At 35.3% G+C, this 14,185-nt stretch overlaps 1 protein-coding gene across 22 annotated transcripts in view; it reads right to left on the bottom strand.

The window, feature by feature from the left end:
- Positions 1-14,185, bottom strand: part of KDM6A (lysine demethylase 6A) — a 200,500-nt gene that overhangs the window by 28,942 nt on the left and 157,373 nt on the right. For all 22 annotated transcript variants that reach the window (XR_007132806.1, XM_047764520.1, XM_047764529.1 and 19 more), the window contains 6 exons: positions 9,293-9,422; positions 7,883-7,988; positions 7,045-7,250; positions 4,724-4,788; positions 4,576-4,650; positions 3,924-4,072 (listed from right to left, as the gene is read on the bottom strand). Coding sequence is in view for 21 of the 22 variants with exons in the window: in XM_047764520.1 (XP_047620476.1) it covers positions 3,924-4,072; positions 4,576-4,650; positions 4,724-4,788; positions 7,045-7,250; positions 7,883-7,988; positions 9,293-9,422 (731 nt within the window). In the remaining variant the exon portion in view is untranslated. The remainder of the gene's footprint in view (positions 1-3,923; positions 4,073-4,575; positions 4,651-4,723; positions 4,789-7,044; positions 7,251-7,882; positions 7,989-9,292; positions 9,423-14,185) is intronic.

The raw sequence follows: 14,185 nt of genomic DNA, 5'->3' as shown, positions 1-14,185 counted from the left end.
AGGCAAGTCTTTACAACCTTAGATTTGGCAATGGTTTCTTAGATATGATACAAAAAGCATAAACAACCAAAGACAAAGTGAATAACTGAACTTGACCAAAACTTAAAACTTTTCTGCATCAAAGGATACTATCAAGAGAGTGAAATAACCTACAGAATGGGAAGAAAGACTGCAAATCACGTATCTAATAAAGAATTAATACACTCTTACAGCTCAACAACAAAAGGACAAAACAACTCAGTTAAAGAAATGAACAAAGAACTTGAACAGACATTTTTTTCCCAGAGCAGATACACAAATGGCCAACAAGCACATAAAAATGAAAACCACAATGAAAAAACATGTCACATCCATGTGTCAGCCATAGTGGAAAATAATCAGTGTAGGTGAGGATGTGGAAAATCTGGAACCTTTGTACACTGCTGTCAGGACTATAAAATGGTGCAGCTGCTGTGAAAAACAGTAGTCCTCAAAAAGTTAAACAAAGAACTGCCATATGACCTAGCAATTCTAATCCTAGGTACATAACCAAAAGAAGTGCAAACAGGTATTCAAATAAATATTTGTACATGAATATTTACAGATATGTTGTATTCACAACAGTTAACAAGAGGAGAAAGCATCCCAAATGTCCCTCAACTGATGAAGGGATTTAAAAATGTTCTCATTCATACAATAGAATATTATTTGGCCACAAAAAGCAATGAACTACTGAGTTCCTGCTGTGGCTCAGTGGTAATGAACCTAACTAGTACCCATGAGGATGCAGGTTCGATTCCTGGCCTCACTCAGTGCGTTAAGGATCCAGCGTTGCTGTGAGCTGTGGTATAGGTCATAGACAAGGCTCAGATCCTGTGTTGCTGTGGTTGTGGTGTAGGTGAGCAACTGCAGCTCTGATTTGAACCCTAGTCTGGGAACTTCCATATGACGCACATGAGACCCTAAAATTCAAAAAAAAAAAAAAAACAAACAAAGGGAATGAGCCGCCGATACAATATGGATGCACTTTGAAAACACGCTAAATGAAAGGACCTAGACACAAAAGGCAACACATTGTATGATTCCACTCATATGGAACATACAGAACAGGTAAATCCATATGGCCAGAAAGCAGAATAGTGGTTCCCAGGGGCTGAGAGAAAGGGGGGAATTGGGATGACTACTTAATGCGTATGGGGTTTCCTTTTGGGCTGATGAAAATGTCTTGGAACTATACCAAGGTGATGGCTATACAGCACAGAAAGTGTACTGTAACTGAACTGCACACTTTTAATTTTTTTATGTGAATTTTACCTCAAAAAAAGAAAAATGTAACCGCTCTCGTCAGTCTGTGCACACCAAACCATACCCTGAGTCTCTTACGTATTATAGTATAATGTGAAGATAATGCTCTTAATACTTACAACTGTCTCTCACCACAGGTAGATGGCTAGAATTGTTCATGGCATGCGCTCTAAACAAAATTTAGCTCTAAGAGATTTTGCGACCCATTATCTAACTAAAACTATTGTAGAATAGAGCCTGAGAGCATCTCTAGAGTTTAGAACACAGACTGATCATAAAGTCTATTAAAGCAGATAATACATTTATTTAGGTAACTCTAGGAACAAAGTGTTTTGACCCATAAAAAAGTATTCAAAATAATTTTTGATACTGAGTTCCTTTTAATACTGAGTTGTTACTGTCTAAAATAGTAACCACTTGAAATATGGTAATGTGAACTGAGACGAGCAGTAACTGCAAAATACATACTGGATTTTGAAGGCAACATTAAAAAGGGGGGAAGTCCTAATAATTTTTATATTGATTACATATTAAAATGATAATATTTGGATATAACTTGGTTAAATTAATTTCACCTATTCCATTTTACATTAATGTTGCTATAAAATTTTAAGTCATATATATATGATTTGCATTATATTTCTATTGGACAGCACTACCCTAAGGGAATTCTTTAAGGTTCCATAGGACACTTTTGAAAAATTAATACCTTGTATATAAGCCAACAAAAAAAGCCCTAACAGTCTATACAAGTGACAAAGAAGTGATCCATCAAGTCTGCTTTCCCCTTGATTTGTAATGAAAAACTGCACTCTTTGATGTGGTCCTAATACTTGCATAAAATAATTCAAACTAATGAGAGGTTTCAGTTAAAAATGAATTTTTTTTTTTGTCTTTTTAGGGGTGCACCCATGGCATCTGGAGGTTCCCAGGCTAGGGGTTGAATTGTAGCTGCAGCCACCAGCCTACACCACAGCCACAGCAATGCCAGATTCGAGCTACGTCTGCAACTTACACCACAGCTTGTGGCAACGCTGGATCCTAAACCCACTGAGAGAGGCCTGGGTTCGAATCCGCAACCTCGGGATTCCCAGTCAGATTTGTTTGTGCACTCCCTAAAAATGAATCTTAATAGAACCAATCATACATAAGAAAAATGAACTCTAGAGAGTTCACATAACTTCTCCTTGCAGCATTTACACATCAGTGTCTAAATGACAGAATGGGGAACAGATAAGTCTTCTGCCATTTATTCCCGAACTGACTCCACTTTATCCAACTACAGTTAAAACATCACAGAATTGGGCTTCCAATGGCCTGAGGACAAAAACTATATAGCCTAATGGTTCTAATCCTGGCTGTAAATTAAAATCCTCTAGAGAAACTTTTTTTTTTTTTTTAATATTGATGCCTGGATTCCAATCTCCATATATTAATCAACTATTTATTTTTTATAAGTTTACCAGGAGATTCTAATGAGCAGCCAGGCCTGGGAACCACCAACCTATTTTAATCAGAAACAAGCACAGGCCTACTTCCAAACAATTTTTTTAGCTACAATTCAAGAAGCAGTTAATAAATAAGGAAGCAATCTGGTCTTCAAATCATGGCAACAGACATACCTGAGGGTGCTATGCAGCCTGTAGGTACTGGTATGGCTAAACTCGTTATTACCAAAACTCATTCTAATTGTTAAATATTTTGAACGTCTCCTTATCAAATTTCATGTCAATCCAAAGGAGCACAAATAAGATGACATATTAGTGTTGGACAGTATTTTAAATCTAAAACCAGTTTATTTCATTTTACAAAGGAAAAAAAAAAACAAAAAAACATAGACCCAGAGAAGAACTGTGACTTGCCAAAAGAAACAAGCCTAATTAGTGGTAAAGTCCAGACTAGAAAGATACCAGGATGAGTCAAGTAATGTTTCTGCATCAAGTGTGGTTGTAGAGTGCACACTGCTACTCAATTAAGAGGACTGCAACCTATACTTTCTTTTTAAAATGAAAGAATGGAACCAATTTTAAAATGTATTATCCTATGAAACTGTGTGTACATACTTGTGTGCTGGGAAGTAATATAAAATATATGTCTTATTGTGATTGTGGTAAAAAAATAAGTGTGGGAAAAAGATTCCATCACTCTTCTGTAGATGGGATCAAAAACAGTCTTTAAAAAAAAAAAAATCAAAAAGGAGTTCCCACTGTGATGCAATGGGATCGGCGGCATCTTGGGAATGCTGGGACACAGGTTTGATCCTGGTCCGGCACAGTGGATTAAAGATCTGGCATTGCCACAGCAGCTGCAGCTTGGATCTGATCCCTCATCTGGGAACTCCGTATGTCACAGGGCAGCCAAAAAAAAAAAAAAAAATCAAGGAGACTTATTTTCCTGGGGATGCTCGAATGACCCCTTTCCCAAATTAAACTGCTATTGTTTCAGGGATATTATAATTTTTAAAAGATACTACAAGGGGAAAAAAAATCATAATAATCTGAGCCCAGTTAAAAGAGTCAAATCTTATAACAGAAACAATCTTTTCAGTTTCACTCACTACAAGCGGGAAGAATCCAGTTCTCTTTTGCATTTCACATTTTGACCAATCTGATTTTCACTTGTTAGCTCATAAAAGTTACCTGGTGTTCTACTTCCTGGAACCTTCATGTACAGTTGAACTGTGTTCATACCCAGTATGGTATGACCAACGTGACTTAGAAGATTTCCTGCTGATACAACACGCACAAAAGCAGGAAGCTTCGTCAGCTCATGTAGCTGCAACTTCCACCTGCAATAAATTAACAGATCAAGAGTGAAAACTCTGCTATAAATATTTGTGGAAGTTAATCATTTCTTCAAAAACCTTGTGTTCCAATCAGAAAAATAATCAAATCAATACATATTTTGCTTCTGCACAGGAAACCCTTGAAGTTTAAATTTTTCCCAAGAAAACTTCCTAACAAAAAGAAGCATAAGAATTACTAAGTGAAAGAAAAATATCTGAATTCCCTATTTTTATAACTGTTGTATAATCCTATTTTATAAATACATTTTTATATAATTACACAAATACATATTTTATGATTGTGTAACTATAGTCAGGGTCTTGATGAAAATTTGTACAAGAGCTTTAAGTCAAGAAAATAATCGCAAAACTAATTTAAAACTTGTGTATCAACTTAGAAAAATGACAAGGAACAAAAGAGAAGAGGAAACTGTAGATAATTCTCAATCTTGCAAATAAGATACCTCTTTGCATTAGTTCACAGAAATACTACCATAAAGACTTACTTTTTGTCATCAGATAGGTCAATGTTGGTCCCAAACTTTATGGTTTTAAAGGGTCCTTTCCGTCTCCTCCCAGAACTTAAAAAGAGAAACAGTATTAGAAACATGCCTTTAAAACAGAAGTACCAAGTGGACATTAAAAATGACTTACTTATCGGAAGATGTAGATTCACTATCTGAGTGGTCTTTATGGTGACTTCTTTTCTCATTTTCTTCCTAGAGATTAAGCAAAAATCATTCCAGTTTGGTATTTACTCTATAAGCAGCTATCCTTTCCATCATACAACTGAAAAGTTCCTATCTAGATCAATGATATTATCTGTCTCAAAGCTCAGTTTCTAAAGACCTCCTTCGCATGAAAATTTCTTCAAAGACCACATTAAATAGAAAGCCAAGAAAAGCCAAAGCTCAATGGCATGGTATTCAACATCCTCCATCAACAACAAATTTATTCCTAGTTCTTATTAATATTCTTCTGTAAGGGGAAAAACTACAGATTCTCACTCTTGTCCCATTTAAAGAGAAGAAATTCAAGGAGAGTTGAGAATCCTAAGAAGTATCAATCTTGACTAACAAATGTTCTAAACTAACGGAGGGATGCATGTGCACATGTAGCTATATATACACACGGAATACATATGGAAGGGTGGAGGGTTAGGATGGTCTCTATTCTTGACTACAGACAAATGGAAGAAGTTCTTCTGGGTTAAATCTTTTTGTACCACAACGAAATATACATGAATGATAAACATTTACAACATTAGTAAGGAAATTAAGTGCTGGCTAAATATAGGTGCTTCTCAATGCAAACACTGCAACTATTTATGATTTCTGTATCACAGACAGGATATCTCTTAATACTGTCCTATGAGTTCTGAGTTAGCAATATGTACTAACATTTTGGCCTCTCTCCCCTAAATGTATACATTCTTTAAACATTTGTCAAATCGTTCACATGTAACGGTCCACGCCTCCAGAGGGCACAAAACGCCATTGTTTCTTTGGTTATGGATCCCTTCCCATTTAAATACTCTGCCTCTTTATCATCTCTTTTTCAACTCTTCTTCCAAATATTCCTTTGAAGATCTCTGAATCCTGCTTATTATCTCTTATTTTCTGACCATATACTGCATGGAGTTAAAAGTAGCTCCAAAGTTTCAACCAGAAAGATTTATGCGGACAACAAAATCACTACAACTCATGAAAGTTACAGGATAGTTTTTTTTTTTTTTTGTCTTTTGTCTTTTTGTTGTTGTTGTTGCTATTTCTTGGGCCGCTCCCGTGGCATATGGAGGTTCCCAGGCTAGGGGTTGAATCGGAGCTGTAGCCACCGGCCTACGCCAGAGCCACAGCAACGCGGGATCCGAGCCACGTCTGCAACCTACACCACAGCTCATGGCAACGCCGGATCCTTAACCCACTGAGCAAGGGCAGGGACCGAACCCGCAACCTCATGGTTCCTAGTCGGATTCGTTAACCACTGCGCCACGACGGGAACTCCAGAGGATAGTTTTTAGAAGATGAATTTCTCTACAGGATATAGGGAATGGTAGTGAGAAAGGAACAGAGATATATGAATTCACAGGTACAACTGCTGCCTTGATTGAAAATGTGAACTCAGGGCAGAATTTTAAACAGAGATAAGCAAATCTAATGAGTTACAAATTAAAAACTTGCAGGCACATATTAAGTTTCAGTTGTGGCATATGTACAGAACAACCCAGTACAGGTAAGTATTTGAGGAATTTAATCAAGTAATTTTTATACATGTTTTACGTTCACTCTGTAGGAGAATTCACAAAGTTCTCATTTCAGTGCTAATGGAATGGATTGTAGGAATGCTTCATTGCTGAAAGGCCTATGAATCTTTTAATGATCATCTGATTATTTTTCAAAGTTTTGTTTTTTAATTTTCCATATATTTTGAGATTATTTATGCTTCCCCCTGAGTTTTCTCTTTCGGACTGAGATGGGTAAGAATAATACTAATGCTTCCTAGGGGAATTACATAGCATGAAGCAAATTTGTGACACTGGTTATCCTCTAACAGCAGGTGTTCTCAATCAGGGGTAAATTTGGCATGTCCGGAGACACCTCTGATTATAAAAATGGGGCTGGGGGTAAGGGTGTACTATGGACACCTAGTAGGGAGAGGCCAGCGATATGCTACTATTAACATCCTGTAATACACAGGGCAGCTCCCCACAACAAAGAATTATCCAACCCAAGATGTGAATACCCCAGAGAAGAGGGAGACATCTCATGAGATAGTAACAATATTTATTTTATCAACCCATAGGTTTGCTTAGACTTTGTACTAAGACTGAACTGGATAGCACTTAAGAGGATTTTATAAAAATAATTAGTAGTAAGTTGTTTTATAAGAATAATGAGATACTTACAAAAGTAAAGTACTCTTTCAAATAAATAATATTAAAAAAATAAACTAATCTTCAGGAAGGCAATACTTACTCTCAGTGATTCCTGGAAAGAGGAGGCCTGGTACTGTGCATATTTAGCAATTGTAGTATGAGATCGATTACTTTCACAATGCCAGATTTTCTTTGTTCCAGTGGGATCCCAGTTTTCATCAGCTGGCTGTAACAACTGTGTCCTCACTTCCACCATATGTTCATTGTTAGCTTCTACCAAAGTTTTAGTAGAGAAAAGTCCCAGGTCTTCATTAAAAAAATAAATAAATAAATGTAGTTACTAAATAAAAATTGTAACTGGAGCAATATTTCTAAAGTGCTTTTTTAAAGAAAAAGAAAAGGAAGATGTTTTATGGTGCTCTATCCAATTCCCCTAAAAGCCAACCGGCGCTTCTGTACATCCTGAATTTTATGCCAGATTGGCACAACCATATATACTGATGCCTTGGACCTAATCATCACGCCACCAACAGAGGGAGAATAATCAAAGGGCCAGGAACTGAAGTTTCGCTTGTTTCTCTGCAGGTGACAGTAACTACTTACAGGGCTAAGGTACTGATCAGTAATATCAAATTCTACCTATATTTTATATTTAAAATGTCTTCTATTAGTCAATCTAAAATTATAATTATATAACTGGATGAAAATAAAAGCTAAATTTAAAAACCAGCTAATTGCTAGTAACCAGTATCATCATCATATCTTCACGTTATAAAGAAGCAGTACATACACTCTCTCTCTCTCTCTTCCAGGAAAATATTAAAAAGAAAATGTAAAAAACTGCAAATGAATAGAAATAAGTTTCTGCCAGAATCTTAAAACTTAATAGATAGCAAAGGAAATACACAAACTTTTCTCTTTTCTTATTTAAAGCTTACCCAACTTAAGAGCTCCAGCAAGGCCACGTATTACTGTAACAGGGTTGTTTGGATTTGTACAAAATTGATGTAATGGAGGAAAGAAAGCATCACGTTTATTTTCCAACTGTAAAATTAAAACATACTGTTAGAACTCCATAAAACAGACCTTTTAGAGACTATTATGCCAAATTTGCATTCATTTATTGCAATTGAAATAGGTAATGCATCCTGTGTCATTATTTCTACTTCATATTTTACAGCATTTTTATCACTCTTTTGATTCTAATTATAATTAGATAGTAACCACATATATTTCTCTTGTTCATTATATCATGAACAAAAACCTGGGGAAGATAAAACTTAAACTTCAAAGTCCAAGTGTTGTGTTCGAATTCACAGAAACAGTAGAGTGGTGGTTGCCAGGGGCTGGGGAAACCAGGAAAAAGGGAGTTGTTTTTTTTTCATGGGTATAGAATTTCAGATTTGCAAGATGAAAACACTCCAGAGAGCTATTTCGAAACAACGAGCACTTAACACTACTGAACTGTACACTTAAAAGTGGTTAAGATGATAAATTTTATGTATGCGGTTTTCCTTTTATCACAAAAAGGGGGGAAAAAATCAGTGTTTAAAAAAATATTACCAAAATGAAAGGAGGCTGAAGAAGACAACCATTAAAGATAAATATTGGTTTTGCATTTTCTCCCCTCAGACCTCAGTTTAAAAGTTTTCTAAGTCCCTCCCAGTGTCTCCCTTACATACTAAAGGATTAATATGATAACATTTGGCCCCAGAGGGTGAAAATAGGGTCAAATCTCCAAAAACACTCGACAGTTTAAAATTTTTTCACTTAGGTTAGAAGTGGGAAGATGGAAAATATGAGAAGATGGAAGGAAGTGGGATGGAAGGACCTTTTCCGGAGAAATATAAATGAGTTGCTTTGATTGAACTCTTATCAACATCCTACATCAGGTATCTAATGTCCCTAATTTAAATAACCTGTTAAGCTTTTTAATGACACATCTATTGTCACACTTTTTTGAAGGTAAATAATATTTTGGGCATAGATGTATCAAACAGAATGAATGTTAAGTCTTTACAACTAGTAAAATGAAGGTTTAAAACAGAGCTTACTCCAAAAAAATTTTTTTTGGTAGCTTCTGCCTAATCTGCTCAAAACTATGGGCAGTAAAAAGTATTTCTCATGACAGTAATGTAATCAGTTAATAGTTGAGAAGGCATGTTTTAAATGCTGTATCAAAATCTTTTTGAATGTCTCATTTCCCCCCCAAAAAACATTCAAGCTGCTGCCAATAATATTAATGTTTCCTAAAGGGCATCCATATTGATTTAAAGCAAGATCTTATGAAAGACAGGAAGGTGCAAACATTGGTTTGATTTATTTCTAGTCAGTCAATTCAGACTCACATAAATACTAGGTGTAGGTGGATTCAACTTGTCCTTTGGCAAGGGAGGGTATGGTGAAGATGGTGGTCTTGGAGGCGGGCATTTATCCAATAAAATGCTACTGTTAGATAAGCCATTTTTACCTAGATTCCTTAAAAAAAGAAGAAGGGAGAATAAATCAGCTGTAATTTATTTTAAAAACAGGGCAAAAAATCCTGAATGAAGTCCTAATTAAGTTACCGGGTAGCTGCACAAATCCGTGAGATTTGGATCCACTAGGAAAAAGCTAAGAACAATGATTAATTTTAGTAAATACTTAGCTTAATTCCTCTATCTCCCATTGAAGAAAAATAAGAGAAAAGATACAACACATGAAATTATTTTGACATTCCTTATTTTACTGCTAATTTTCCAATTTATTTGCTTTATCTGAAGAACAAACATAAACGCCAATTTTCTCTCCACCATCTTCCACCATCAGATTTTTTCCATTAAATGTTAAAACAATCACTTGATGAAAAAAGGTCTAGATAATAGTAAAAACAGAATATACTTCTCTTCCTGTGTCTCACCTCAGTAATTATAACTGTGACAGTTCCCAAACCTGAAAAGACCTTTTCCATTCTTTTCGCAAATGTGGAATTTTACGTGTAACCCCTTGACTAATAAAATTCAGCAAGACTGCAACCTACTAAATTTTATAGCCAATTATCTCAATTTTTTAAATGAGGCATATAGTTGCTATCCATTCACTGACACTCTACATATAATTATTACTTACTAGTATTTGGTGGGTTTGGAGGTGTTTGTTTTTAGGTCATGCCCATGGCTTGGGAAAGTTCCCGGGCCTGGTATTTCTTTTTGATGAAGGTATATTTCTTAAACTATAAATTCTTAAAATATAGTAGGATTATTCCCAAACTGTAATTCTTCTAGCGTAAGAAAGAAAAAGATACTTGCAATTTCTTAAAGTTTCTACCTAATTCAGAAAATCAGCAAAATATAATTTTGAGGAGTTCCCGTCGTGGCGCAGTGGTTAACGAAGCCGACTAGGAACCATGAGGTTGCGGGTTCGTTCCCTGGCCTTGCTCCGTGGGTTGGGGATCGGGCGTTGCCGTGAGCTGTGGTGTAGGTCGCAGACGCAGCTCAGATCCCACGTTGCTATGGCTGTGGTGTAGGCTGGCGGCTACAGCTCCGATTTGACCCCTAGCTTGGGAACCTCCATATGCCGTGGGAACGGCTCAAGAAAAGGCAAAAAGACCAAAAAAAACAAAATAAAATAATAATTATATATATATATATATAAAATTTTGAGCTTCCAATCATTTCAAGTTAACCTCCCTCACCCAATTATTACAAGCTCAAACATAACACGTTAAATTATCAGATATAAAATTTGAAAACTGTAATTATGGTGGGAGTTAAAAACTTAAACAACTTAAGAAGGAGCTAGCAATGTTTCATATAAATAATAAAGGTTTTGACACAAAATTAATTTTCCTTATTTTGCTATGTTTTTGGAATTTTGTAGCATTGGAAAAACCTTACAAATCACCTGTTTTGGTTGGCATTAATGAAAACAAAGGCTTGAGATTTCACTGTTACACACTTGAGATGTTACACTAAATAGCATCATGGGTGTCGCTTTTTAAATTTTCTCAACTCCATGTAAAAACAAGAGAGTTCAGGACAGGTATCAAAGAAAGAATTAAGTTTAAAATAACTGATTTAAAAAAAACACACACATGAAATAGTCGTTCAAGTGAAATTTTAAGTTCAACTAACGTTAAAGGTCAAAGGTTAAATAAACGAATGCTCTACTCATTACCAGCTTTCAACATCTCTACACAAAGCATGAACGCCTTGTACATTTAAAGAGAGACATGACATTGAACTTTTTAAATTTAGGCATAAAATTGGTACTAATTTATAAACTCCATGGCAGCAGAAAGTACTTGGCTGAGACTAGTACAGAAAATACTCAATTATCATTAAATCAATATAAGATAAAACATTCACTTATAATTTTCATATGAATAATTAGTTTTCATGCTGAATCATGTATCAACCATTCTTTAATTAGGGAATTTAAACACAATATGAATCCAAATATATAAAATCTGTTTGCCAGAGCAGGAGATGGAAGTAAACAATATTTTAAGGAATTGGACCAAGTATTTTTAGGATGTTGACCAAGTATTAAAACTGTACCATAAAGAGTATCCCATGCTAATTAAATGTGACAACAAAATTTAAGCTTCTACAACATTCTGGACATTGAGAAATGAGACTAGAAAAGAAGGTTTGATGGATTAGCAGAATTCTGCTTCTATCATTTCTATAGTTCTATAACAATTAAAAGAAAAACAGCAAATCATAAAGTAAATAAAACAATGAAAGACGGAGCTAACTTTACTTTAAAATAGAGAAGAAAAAAGCGAAGCATGCCTAAGGGAGCTGAAATTGACTTGGCCTTTGAATGCTGCAATTACAATTTTAAACCATAAAAGAAGCAAAAGAAAGTATTACAACCACCTCTTAATATTTAGCACTGACCATTCCCTCTTAACATGTAACACTGACCACTAAGACGAACTCAACAAGAGTCAGATTAAAAATAATACTTTAAAGACTAACCATGTATGTGAAAATAAAAGAGTAGTCAGAATACACTATGTAATCAATTCTATCTAGCAGTTTCTTACTGTATTTCAAACACTGCATTCCTGACCATTGAGGTCAGGTCTGAAACAAATAGGAATTTCCCTTAATGAACTGAAGTAGGTAGTTGTCTATGCAGTGACTATAACCTTTTTCTACTGAAAATACTTATCAATCCTAATGCAAAGGACAGAGATGTGGATAACAGGGTTAGATTTTATCTTCTGAATATGTAAATGTCCAACTTTGTTTATAATACTTCAAGCCAAACAATGAAACTTTAGTAACTCAAAAGTGGAGACAGGTGTTGAAGTTAAAGAAGAAGGTACTAGAAAGGATTTAGAGGCTATCCCCATTTTAAATCCTTTTCTCCCATTTTGAAACTCTTTCCCTGAGCAGAGTAGAGTAGGAAGAACTTAGTCATTGCCCAATTACTTTAAATATTGGCTTAGACTTACTTTCAAATTTATCCTCATCATTTGGTAGAGAAATGAAAAAGTGCTCTGCAGATGAACTGATCTACACTTTAATTACCTTTGGTTATGGAATTCCTAGACCAGAAACATTAAGTCTATTGCACCAATGTCACTTTCCCCTTCTAAGTTTTGGACCCCTGCCCAGCTCAGGACACCATCAACAGAACAGAAATGGCAAACAACATGACACCTGCCATTCGCCATCTTGACTTTTCTCTAAGCCTCAGAAAATTTTTACCTCCAATTTATCAGAGCATTTTTCTTCTTGTCTCTTCATCAATAAACCGAGCCTTAGAATTACTGAAATAACACGGGCAACCCCAGAGGTCCACAGTGTTCTATCTTTCTACTTATATGTGTACACACACACGTATATATAAAAAATTCTCTGTAATAAGGCAAATTGTCTTTAAGAGTTAAAAACTGAAAATAAATCTCTAAGAGAGTACTTAAAAATTCTGTAGTGAACATTCATACACACCTCAAAATTGAGACGGAAGAATATGATCTTTAATATATTAAGAAACACAATCACACCTACTTACCCACAGCATAAGACTTAGTCAATGAAAATTTAGAGTAACTGCTACTGTACACTGTTTTTAACTTGTACCTTCTCCATGGAACTCTTTCTGATAATATTCCTCCAGAATACAATTAGGTCCCATACAGCCCATGATGTCACTTTTGGACCTCTACATTTCCCCCATTTTTGAGCAACTATCCTGAGACTGGAGAGGACAGAAGAGTGAGGAAGACCCTGCTCCAGCAGAGTGGCAGCAGCATGATCTAGGAAACTGGACAGAAGTCCCAGCAGCTGAGTGGGGAGCAGGTAGAATGCAGTACAAACTGGCATCAAGCAAAGGCACTGCATCTAAGGCGAGTTCAGTATAGCATTTGATGTGGATATTAAAACACGCCTATTTTCTTTAGGCCCAGAGTTGAAGCGAATGATAGTATAACTTCTAGATAAAAAGACTAACATATAAACCTATTTTCTGAAGAATTATATTTTAGAAATTCAAGAATCTCATTATGTGCTTTAGAAGACGTTGGCTAATTTAGAGATTATCCGGTGTGGTTTTAAGTTACTGACATGAAAAAACCTTGCGAGGCAGTTAAGATTAATTATAGAAGTTACCATGTTATAGGCCACCGAGGAAAATGTTGCCGGCAATGTGGACCCAACAGACAATACAAAGAAAATAATAAAATGAAAAAGATGTAATTTGTGCCTTAGTCTATGCCAGAATAATTAAAGACAACAGCTGAGTAGTTAAAAACAACTGACAGAAAATAATGAAGAGTAATGGAAAATAAAACAGACCAGAAGGTATTTTAAACACTCAAACTCAAATAGTCCTTAAAGAAAAACTACAGCGTATTTACAGTGTTAGCATTCCAATCACTTCACTGTGTAATTTTACATGCAAAATTTCTTTTCCTTACTCTCCTCTTCTACTCCATGTTCCTCCCAAGCAGCAAACTATATAAAGGATAACATTTAATTTCATCTTAGTCATTCACCGATGACAAACATTTAATGGTGGATCCATGCTACCTTCTAATAAAATGATCTGAATAGTAGAAAGGATAACCACACTTAAGACTGCAATAAATAAAACATAAGCACTAGTAGCTGCAAAGAGAGATTTATAGAGATGTTAAGTGAGAAATGTATTGAACGTTAAAAAGTATTTTAAAATGTTATGTTAAATGGTCAATGAAGAGAAACTAGAATCGATGTGTATATTTTCTATGTATATGATGTTTATTT

The sequence above is a fragment of the Phacochoerus africanus genome, chromosome X, assembly GCF_016906955.1.
Source record: "Phacochoerus africanus isolate WHEZ1 chromosome X, ROS_Pafr_v1, whole genome shotgun sequence".
Taxonomy (NCBI): domain Eukaryota; kingdom Metazoa; phylum Chordata; class Mammalia; order Artiodactyla; family Suidae; genus Phacochoerus; species Phacochoerus africanus.
This window is presented reverse-complemented; position numbering and strand designations above follow the sequence as displayed.